General features: G+C 43.7%; 1 protein-coding gene across 1 annotated transcript; it reads right to left on the bottom strand.

Moving 5' to 3' along the window:
- Window positions 1-10,721: 10,721 nt before the first annotated feature.
- LOC120995487 (olfactory receptor 5V1-like) lies at window positions 10,722-11,645 on the bottom strand. Its single transcript, XM_040424775.1, has one exon. The coding sequence runs from the start codon at window positions 11,643-11,645 to the stop codon at window positions 10,722-10,724; it is 924 nt and encodes a 307-aa protein (XP_040280709.1).
- Window positions 11,646-11,855: the final 210 nt, after the last annotated feature.

Raw genomic sequence — 11,855 nt, 5'->3', positions numbered from 1 at the left:
GTGTGCACACCATTCATACAGGGTGTGACAGAAAATACCTTGCAGATAAAAAAAATTCAATTTATTATTTCTCTGATATATAATAGCAGTTGCAAGCCAGTGTGTGTCTGTCTGGCCTACAGACAGTACTGTGTGCACACCATTCATACAGGGTGTCACTCACACATACCTTTTAGATAAAAAAAAATGTATTTAATATTTTTCTGTGATATAATCCCAGTTGCAAGCCAGTGTGTGTCTGGCCCACACAGACTGTACTGTGACCACTGGCTAGCCCACCACTCATACCGTTACAGGGTGTCACTCACTCACAAATACCTTTCAGATAAAAAAAAATTCAATTTAATATTTTTCTGTGATATAATCCCAGTTGCAAGCCAGTGTGTGTCTGGCCCACAGACTGTACTGTGGCCACTGGCTAGCCCACCACTCATACCATTACAGGGTGTCACTCACTAACAAATACCTTGCAGATAAAAAAAATTCAATGTAATATTTTTCTGTGATATAATCCCAGTTGCAAGCCAGTGTGTGTCTGGCCCACAGACTGTACTGTGGCCACTGGCTAGCCCACCACTCATACCGTTACAGGGTGTCACTCACTCACAAATACCTGTACAGACTGTACTGTGCCCACTGCCCACCATATATTATATAGGGTGGCACATTATATAGGGTGGCACAGTACCTTGCACGCATAGTAACACTTACAGTCAGGTCCATAAATATTGGGACATCAACACAATTCTAACATTTTTGGCTGTATACGCCACCACAATAGATTTGAAATGAAATAAACAAGATGTGCTTTAACTGCAGACTGTCAGCTTTAATTTGAGGGTATTTACATCCAAATCAGGTGAACAGTGTAGGAATTACAACAGTTTGTATATGTGCCGCCCACTTGTTAAGGGACCAAAAGTAATGGGACAATTGGCTTCTCAGCTGTTCCATGGCCAGGTGTGTGTTATTCCCTTATTATCCCAATAACAATGAGCAGATAAAAGGTCCAGAGTTCATTTCAATTGTGCTATTTGCATTTGAAATCTGTTGCTGTCAACTCTCAAGATGAGATCCAAAGAGCTGTCACTATACATAGTAACATAGTAACATAGTACATAAGGCCGAAAAAAGACATTTGTCCATCCAGTTCGGCCTGTTATCCTGCAAGTTGATCCAGAGGAAGGCAAAAAAACCTGTGAGGTAGAAGCCAATTTTCTCCACTTTAGGGGAATAAAAAATTTCTTCCCGACTCCAATCAGAATAACTCCCTGGATCAACGACCCCTCTCTAGTAGCTATAGCCTGTAATATTATTACGCTCTAGAAACACATCCAGGCCCCTCTTGAATTCCTTTATTGTACTCCCCATCACCACCTCCTCAGGCAGAGAGTTCCATAGTCTCACTGCTCTTACCGTAAAGAATCCTCTTCTATGTTTGTGTACAAACCTTCTTTCCTCCAGACGCAGAGGATGTCCCCTCGTCACAGTCACAGTCCTGGGGATAAATAGCTGATGGGATAGATCTCTGTACTGACCCCTGATATATTTATACATATTAATTAGATCTCCCCTCAGTCGTCTTTTTTCTAAAGTGAATAACCCTAATTTTGATAATCTTTCAGGGTACTGTAGTTGCCCCATTCCAGTTATTACTTTAGTTGCCCTCCTCTGAACCCTCTCCAGCTCTGCTATGTCTGCCTTGTTTACAGGAGCCCAGAACTGTACACAGTACTCCATGTGTGGTCTGACTAGCGATTTGTAAAGTGGTAGGACTATGTTCATATCTCGGGAATCTATGCCCCTTTTGATGCAACCCATTATCTTGTTGGCCTTGGCAGCAGCTGCCTGACACTGGTTTTTGCTGTTTAGTTTGCTGTTTATTAAAATTCCTAGATCCTTTTCCATGTCAGTGTTACCGAGTGTTTTACCATTTAGTATGTACGGGTGACTTGCATTTTTCCTTCCCATGTGCATAACCTTACATTTATCAGTGTTAAACCTCATCGGCCACTTATCTGCCCAAGCCTCCAATCTATCCAGATCCCTCTGTAGTAGTATACTGTCCTCTTCAGTGTAAATTACTTTACACAGTTTAGTGTCATCTGCGAAAATTGATACTTTACTATGCAAGCCTTCTACAAGATCATTAATAAATATATTGAAGAGAATAGGGCCCAATACTGACCCCTGAGGTACCCCACTAGTGACAGTGACCCAATCTGAATGTGTACCGTTAATAACCACCCTCTGTTTTCTATCACTCAGCCAGTTACTTACCCACATACAGATGTTTTCTCCCAGTCCGAGCATTCTCATTTTATATACTAACCTTTTATGCGGTACAGTGTCAAATGCTTTGGAGAAGTCCAGATATACGACATCCATTGATTCGCCGCTGTCAAGTCTAGAACTTACCTCCTCATAGAAACTGATTAAATTAGTTTGACATGACCGATCCCTCACGAAGCCATGCTGATATGGTGTTATTGGCTTATTTCCGTTGAGATGCTCTAATATAGCATCTCTCAGAAAACCTTCAAACAGTTTACCCACAACAGATGTTAAACTTACCGGCCTATAGTTTCCAGGCTCTGTTTTTGGCCCCTTTTTGAATATTGGCACCACATATGCCACGCGCCAATCCTGTGGGACATTCCCTGTCAGTATAGAGTCTGCAAATATCAGAAATAAGGGTCTGGCTATGACATTACTTAATTCCTTTAGGATACGGGGGTGTATGCCATCCGGTCCTGGCGATTTGTCTATTTTAATCTATCAGTGAAGCAAGCCATCATTAGGCAAAAAAAAAAAAAAAAAACATCAGAGAGATAGAAAAAACATTAGGCATGGCCAAAACAACTGTTTGGAACATTCTTAAAAAGAAGGAATGCAGCGGTGAGCTCAGCAACACCAAAAGACTCGGAAGACCACGGAAAACAACTGTGGTGGATGACTGAAGAATTATTTCCCTGGTGAAGAAAACACCCTTCACAACAGTTGGCCAGATCAAGAACACTCTCCAGGAGGTAGGTGTATGCGTGTCAAAGTCAACAATCAAGAGAAGACTTCACCAGAGTGAATACAGAGGGTTCACCACAAGATGTAAACCATTGGTGAGCGTCAAAAACAGGAAGGCCAGATTAGAGTTTGTCAAACGACATCTAAAAAAGCCTTCACAGTTCTGCAACAACATCCTATGGACAGATGAGACCAAGATCAACTTGTACCAGAGTGATGGAAAGAGAAGAGTATGGAGAAGGAAAGGAACTGCTTATGATCCTAAGCATACCACCTCATCAGTGAAGCATGGTGGTGGTAGTGTCATGGCGTGGGCATGTATTGCTGCCAATGAAACTGGTTCTCTTGTATTTATTGATGATGTGACTGCTGACAAAAGCAGCAGGATGAATTCTGAAGTGTTTTGCGCAATATTATCTGCTCATATTCAGCCAAATGCTTCAGAACTCATTGGATGGCGCTTCACAGTGCAGATGGCCAATGACCCAAAGCATACTGCAAAAGCAACCAAAGAGTTTTTTTTAAGGGAAAGAAGTGCAATGTTATGCAATGGCCCAGTCAATCACCTGACCTGAATCCAATTGAGCATGCATTTCACTTGCTGAAGACAAAACTGAAGGGAAAATGCCCCAAGAACAAGCAGGAACTGAACACAGTTGCAGTAGAGGCCTGGCAGCGCATCACCAGGGATGAAACCCAGCGTCTGGTGATGTCTATGCGTTCCAGACTTCAGGATGTAATTGACTGCAAAGGATTTGCAACCAAGTATTAAAAAGTGAAAGTTTGATTTATGATTATTATTCCGTCCCATTACTTTTGGTCCCTTAACAAGTGGGAGGCACATATGCAAACTGTTGTAATTCCTACACCGTTCACCTGATTTGGATGTAAATACCCTCAAATTAAAGCTGACAGTCTGCAGTTAAAGCACATCTTGTTCGTTTCATTTCAAATCCATTGTGGTGGTGTATAGAGCCAAAAATGTTAGAATTGTGTTGATGTCCCAATATTTATGGACCTGACTGTATCTAATAAAAAATGACAGGCAGAGGCAGGCCACCCCACAGGGGCCATCGTGGTCGTGGTGCTGTGATTTCCACTGGCCCTGGAATAATGCCCAGTGTTCAGAGGCCACGTACCCTGAACCCCAAAAATTCGGAGAAAATAGATGACTGGCTTACACAGGACACCCAATCTTCAACAGCTTCCGCTAAGAACCTTGACGCACCATCCTCCTCCAGCTCAGCTTTGGTCACCTGCTCTCAAGTTACCACTCTCCCGCTCGCCGCCACCACCACAGCCGCTTCAATGGATCCCATAGAGGAGTTATTTACACATCAGTTGGATGAAATTTGTGATGCGCAACCATTATTGCCAGAGGATGTAGATAACAGGGATATGTCTCAGTCAGGCAGCATTACACACATGGACAAACAGTGTGATGATGATGATGATGATGATGTTGTACCCGCTGCTGCTTCCTTTGCTGAGGTGTCAGATACAAGTGAAGTGGTTGATGATGACAATGTGTCCGTGGATGCCACGTGGGTGCCTGCTCGAAGAGAAGAAGATAAGGGGGAAGTTCAAAAGGGGAGACAGAGAGAAGGAGGAGACGAGTTGGAAGCAGGGGGAGGTCGTCGCAAGGAGCTAGTGGCACAGTCAGACAGCATGTATCGGCACCCAGGGTCAGCCAGACAGCACGCCTCTGATAACAGCAATGCCATTTGCAACCTGTGCCAAAAGAAATTGAGTCGTGGGAAGTCCAACACCCACCTCGGTACAACTGCTTTGCGAAGGCACATGATCGCACATCACAAACGCATATGGGATCAACATATGAGTACAAGCAGCATACAAACTCAAAGCCACCATCCTCCTCCTGGTTTAGCATCTTCAGCCACGTCAACCACTGCTGTCCTCCTTGCCCCCTCTCAACCACCCGCCACTCCGCCTCTCACCTTCAGCAGTTCCATCTCATCTGCCCACAGTCAGATGTCTGTCAAGGAAATGTTTGAGCGTAAGAAGCCAATGTCACAGAGTCACCCCCTTGCCCGGCGTCTGACAGCTGGCTTGACGGAACTCTTAGCCCGCCAGCTTTTACCATACCAGCTGGTGGAGTCTGAGGCCTTCAAAAAATTTGTCGCTATTGGGACACCACAGTGGAAGGTACCCAGACAATTTTTTTTTCAAAAAAGGCAATCCCAAACCTCTACTCAGTGATTGAAAAGGAAGTCATGGCATCTCTGGCATACAGTGTTGGGGCAAGGGTCCATTTGACCACTGATACCTGGTCTGCAAAGCATGATCAAAGCAGGTATATCACGTACACTACGCATTGGGTCAACCTTCTGACGGCTGCCAAGCATGGAATGCGTGGCTCTGCAGCGGAGTTGGTGACACCCCCACGACTTGCAGGCAGGCCTACTGCCACCTCCTCTACTCCTCCTACTCCATCCTCTTCGATAACCTCCTCGGCTGAGTCCTCTTCTGCTGCGGCGTCTGCCTGCACATCAACTGAATCCCCCCAGCTCCCCAGGGGCTATTCCACATCCCGGATACGACAGTGTCACGCTGTCTTGGGGTTAACTTGCCTGAAAGCAGAGAGCCACACCGGACCAGCACTCCTGTCCGCCCTGAACGCACAGGTGGATCAGTGGCTGACTCTGCACCAACTGGAGATCGGCAAAGTGGTGTGTGACAATGGAAGCAATTTGTTCACATGTGTTGAATCTCATCGTACAACGCTTTGTGTCTAAGTACCCAGGCTTACAGGACGTCCTCAAGCAGGCCAGGAAGGTGTGTGGCCATTTCAGGCGTTCCTACACGGCCATGGTGCACTTTTCAGACATTTAGCGCCGAAACAACATGCCAGTGAGGCGCTTGATTTGCGACAGCCTGACATGTTGGAATTCAACACTCCTAATGCTCGACCGCCTGCTCCAACAAGAAAAAGCCGTCAACGAGTATTTGTATGACCGGGGTGCTAGGACAGCCTCTGCGGAGCTGGGAATTTTTTTGCCACGTTACTGGACGCTCATGCGCAATGCCTGTAGGCTCATGCGTCCTTTTGAGGAGGTGACAAACCTAGTCAGTCGCACCGAAGGCACTATCAGCGACCTCATCCCATTTGTTTTCTTCCTGGAGCGTGCCCTGCGAAGAGTACTGGATCAGGCTGTAGATGAGCGTGAAGAGGAAGAGGAAGAGTTGTGGTCACCATCACCACCAGAAACAGCCATGTCATCATCGCTTGCCGGACCTGCGGCAACGCTGCAAGAGGAGTATGAGGAAGAGGAGTCAGAGGAGGAATGTGGCTTTGAGGAGGAGGAAGACCAACCACAGCAGGCATCCCAGGGTGCTCGTTGTTGTCACCTATCTGGGACCTGTGGTGTTGTACGTGGCTAGGGGAAAGAACAGACCGTCAATGACATCAGTGAGGACGAGGAACGGGAAATGAGTAGCTCGGCATCCAACCTTGTGCAAATGGGGTCTTTCATGCTGTCATGTCTGTTGAGGGACCCTCGTATAAAAAGGATGAAGGAGAACGACGTGTACTGGGTGGCCACGCTACTAGATCCCCGGTATAAGCAGAAAGTGGCGGAAATGTTACCAAAGTACCGAAAGTCAGAAAGGATGCAGCAGTTCAAAACCAAACTAAAAAATATGCTTTACACAGCTTATAAGGGGGATGTCACAGCACAACAGGAATCTAACTGGGGAAGAGGTGAAAGTAATCCTCCTCCTACCACGACCACAAGGACAGGACGCTTTACAGATGTGTTGTTGATGGAGGACATGCAGAGCTTTTTCAGTCCTACACATCGCCACAGCCCTTCGGGATCCAGCCTTAGAGAACGACTCGACCGACAGGTAGCAGACTACCTCGCCTTAACTGCAGATATCGACAATCTGAGGAGCGATGAACCCCTTGATTACTGTGTGTGCAGGCTTGACCTGTGGCCTGAGCTATCCCAGTTTGCAATAGAACTTCTGGCCTGCCCCGCTTCAAGTGTCCTGTCAGAAAGGTCCTTCAGTGCAGCAGGAGGCATTGTCACTGACAAAAGAAGTCGCCTCAGTCAAAAAAGTGTTGATTACCTCACCTTCATTAAGATGAATGAGGCATGGATCCCGAAGGGACTGACAGTGGGGGATACGTTTGACTAACAAAGGGCCTGATGACATGCCTTGGCCTCAAAATGGTCCCCACGCTGCTGTATTTAATGTCTGCATACCGGATGACTTTCGTGAATTCTCCGCCACCAACTAGGGTTCAAGCCACAATGTTTTAGTCACCTTTCTGCCTTGAAAACATCAATTTTTCTGGCCGCTGCTACAACAGCGGCTGCAACAATACCATTATTTTTCAGGCATGTGTACATGCCTAATTTTTCTGGCCTCTGGTGCTGCACTGTGGCTGCAAAAACAGAACAAAACAAAAAAGGCACATACAAGTGTCAATTCCCCTTCGTGATCGTTACCTTGTTGTGGTGGTGAAGAGGCTTGCGTATCACAATGAAGCGATGGACACCTCTATGAGTGTGTTGGCAATGTTGCCACACCCCAGATGATAAGGCAGTTGCTTCATTATGATCAGACCAAAAGCGATCGGCTGGATAATTTTTCATAGAAAAAACATTAATTTTTTTTTTTATATTTTTTTTAAGTTGTATGGGTTTTTAATACATAAAATAAAAAAATAATAATAAAGTCTCTTAATAGTTTATTAGAAATAATGCAGACAATTAAAAAAATCCCCATCAATTCCAATACAAAGCAAGTACAAAGCTCAGAACTAAATTATTGCAGGATGTCGTAATGGTTCGTTAATTCGACAATGGTTAATCAATTCTACACACGTCCCCAGATAGGGGACGTAACAGGGATTAAACTGAGAGGAATAGTACTAGTTAAGACACCACTCATATAGGGTGTCACAGCACATGGCACGCGCAGTGCCCCAACTTGGGAGTAAGAGGACCGACCAAGCTGCTTTTTCCATCTCCCGGTTCCTAAAATCAATTAATTTTGGTGTATCAGAGTTTGGTCTGTCACTGTGAAGGCAGTCGAAGGTACCCGGCCTAAATTTTTTTCACAAAAGGCAATCCCTGATATGGGACGTAACAGGGGTTAAACTGATGAGAATAGTACTACAGAAAATACCACTCATATCGCGTGTGAGAGTAAATTGCACGGCGCAGACGCAGTGACCGTGGCATGGATTCAAACAAAGGGGAGGGAGCCAGCGTTTTTTTTAACCATCTCCCCGTTCGAAAAATCAATTTAATAAATGGACCCCAGATTGGGGACGTAACAGGGATTAAACTGATGAGAAGAGAGAACTACAGAAAATACCACTCATATCGGGTGTGAGAGTAAATTGCACGGCGCAGACGCAGTGACCGTGGATTCAAACAAAGGGGAGGGAGCCAGTGTTTTTTTAACCATATACCCGTTCGAAAACTCAATTCAATTCACCTTTCGGGGACCCTTGGTGTTGTACATGGCTGGGTGGAGGAAGAAACCTTCAATGACATCAACGGGACATGGCTAGCCTTGTATCCAACCTTGTGCAAATGGGGAGTTTGCGGTTGGGCAAATGGACTGTTTGCGGTTGTTTACGGTGCATTAAAAGGGGAGTTTGGTCTGTCAATGTCTGTGAAGCGGGCGTAACCCTTACACTACTTGATCGATACAACATCATACCTGATCGTATATACACACTGGATGTTTTAAACCACGTTGTTCAAAAAAATTTAGGATTGTTAGGTGATTTATGCCCTTTATGGATTAAAACCCAACTCTGCGTCAACTATGTAATTTTCCATGGGAGTTTTGCCATGGATCCCCCTCCGGCATGCCACAGTCAAGGTGTTAGTCCCCTTGAAACAACTTTTCCATCACTACTGTGGCTAGAAAGAGTTCCTGTGGGTTTTAAAATTCGCCTGCCTATTGAAGTCAATGGCGGTTCGCCCGTTCGCGAACATTTGCAGAAATCCGCGTTCGCCGTTCGCGAACGGAAAATTTTATGTTCGCGACATCTCTAGTTACATATGGCTTTATGGGGTGTAAATTTGTGAGGGGGGGACATTTGGTGTATTCTGGGGCCATGAGGGTGCAGATCTGTGTGAGGGGCTTTATGGGGTGTAAATCTAGTCTGAAATCGATGGAATGTGACTGTGTTGTTGGTACATTATTACAAGATTTGGGGCCACATTTTGTCTCAAACCGGCCCTGAGCTCTGGTAACGAACATATGGCCAACTAGCTCAGCTGTAATTTGGAAAATCTGTGTCTTTACAGGCTGCTAATCTTCTGGTAAATCATCTTTCTTTCAGCTGAAGCTACTATCTCCTGTTCATCCTTCCTCTGGATCTCAGAAGAAAAACCAACATTCATTATGCTTCCATTGGCCTCGCAGGGTCTAGTTTTCACTACTCTGAGAGAGAACTTTGGGTGTTTCTTTCACATTAGACCTACTGCTTAATGAAGGTTTCTAAACTTTTTATCATCTTCATTTCAACAGGCTCTGGTTCATAACTTAGAAATTAATAGAAGAATCATTACAGAATTAAGAGTCTTGGTCAACACTTTGAATCTGAAGAACTGCTACAAGTAGGATCTACTGAAGAAGGGCATAATCTGCCTGTAGAGTACCACCCCTTGGTTTAAAAAGGCCCACATTTTTCTTCAAGTATCTGCAGTGCAACCTCCTGGTCAAACAAATATCCCATGCATAGCACTGCAGGCTCTCCATAATGGCTTCTAAGGAACCCTGCCTTGCTTTTTATATCCAGCTCTGTGTTGCCTGAGGATGAAGAGAAAAGAGAAAATTTGTCGTACCTGTAATTTTGCTTTCCTCAAGTCCGACGGCAGCAGATATATACCCTCTCAATAATCTTTGCCGTTATTAATCTAGTTTTATTACGCATGTGTGAGCTGTGAGAGGAATTCAAATAGCTTGGTAATTAAACATGCTAATCATTAATTTATTATTCTAGGTGGGCTGGTCATATGGAGGAGTCTTGGGGAAAAATATTCCACTCGGTGCTGCATTCAAGAAAAGCAAAATGGCAGGGAAGACAAATTTTCTAAATTATTTTATTTTTTTACAGGCAGAGCTGTGTATTACATAGTTTTTGTAGGATTATTTGTAGATTTCATTGGTGCCATTACTATTTATTGCATTCGTGCACACAATGAATATCATGACGGATAAATATTATGAGCATCTTATGGTATTGCTTATTTTGGAAACAGTGACACAGTTTACAGTATGTGCATTGGGGGTCATTTACAAACAGATATACACCACTTTTGGCGTATATTTGTCGCAAATTGCAGCAAAAATGTTATTTGCGCCACAATCTATGACTTTTTCCCCTTTTCTGATGCTCACACCAGGTCTAAAAAAAGGGGGCGTGTTGTGGGCAGGGAAAAGGGCGAGTTAGCAGGCCCGTCTCATTTATAATTTTCTACGCCTGTTTCTATGCCTATTGCCTCCATTAAAAATTCTACTTGCCAATACAATACTTACCAACATGCCTCTTTAAAAGCAAAATTGCATATATCCACTCATTTTATGGTCCTACTCAGAGGACAATCTCTTGAAGGTTAGAACTATTGACAGCAAATCAATGTCAAGTTACAGCATGACTTGTATCTCAGGTTATCAATATCAATGCACATGGCCACAACCCATAACTTCTAAAATTTCAACCCCATAATTTTCCTAAATGCATTTTTAAATTCCTTATTCCTTAATGTGTATATTATTGGATTTAGGGTAGGTGTAATAACAGCATAAAACACAGGAACCAGCTTTCCTTCTCCCGATGAATACTTAGATGTAGGCTTCAGATAGGCAGAAAAAGATGTCCCGAAGAATAATGTTACAACAGTAAGATGGGATGTACAGGTAGAGAAGGCCTTCTTCCGACCTTCTGTAGATTTAATTTCCAAAATTGTGGAGATAATGTGGATGTAGGATATTATGGTTGAAAGAAATGAGCCAAAACCATAAGCTCCTCCAACCGTGAAAAGAACAACCTCACTGGGAAACGTATTGCCACAAGCCACCTTCAGCAATGGCGGGATGTCACAGAAGAACTGGTTTATCATGTTGGAGGAGCAGAAGGGTAATTGGAATGTACAGACAGTGTGGACCATAGAATTAAGGAAGCCACTGATCCAGGAACCACCAACTAGTCCTTTACATGTTGTACTGTTCATGATCAGGACATATTGTAATGGATTACATATAGCAACATATCGGTCGTAAGCCATTACTGCAAGTAATGTGCACTCTATGCTGCCAAGTGCAATGAAAAAAAACACTTGTGACATGCACGCATTAAATGTGATGGAGGTGGTCCCCAGTATGAAGTTAAGAAGCATTTTTGGAATGGTAACAGATGTGTAGAAGATCTCAAGAACAGATAAATTCCATAGAAAAAAATACATTGGAGTGTGAAGGGCTTTAGAGGCTGAAGTTACAAGGATGATGAGGAAATTTCCACTAAGTGTTAACATGTAAAACATAAGAAGTATATAAAATAATGTTATTTGCACAGGGACGAGAGATGGAAACCCAAGAAGAATAAATTCAATCACTGAGCAGTTATTAACCATCATTCACCTTAACCAAAGGAAAAAAAAGCTATGAATTACAACAGGAATATAATTACTAAAAATATTTTACAGTACTTTATCTTACGGCATATATTGTATATAAATGTCAAGTTCATATGGTATTAGGTCTCATGCACACAAAAGCGATGAGAATCTTCAATATGGCCCGTAATATACCCATTATTATAAGGCCCTGGAAATTGAGTTTTT

The sequence above is a fragment of the Bufo bufo genome, chromosome 1 (assembly GCF_905171765.1).
Source record: "Bufo bufo chromosome 1, aBufBuf1.1, whole genome shotgun sequence".
Lineage (NCBI taxonomy): Eukaryota > Metazoa > Chordata > Amphibia > Anura > Bufonidae > Bufo > Bufo bufo.
This window is presented reverse-complemented; position numbering and strand designations above follow the sequence as displayed.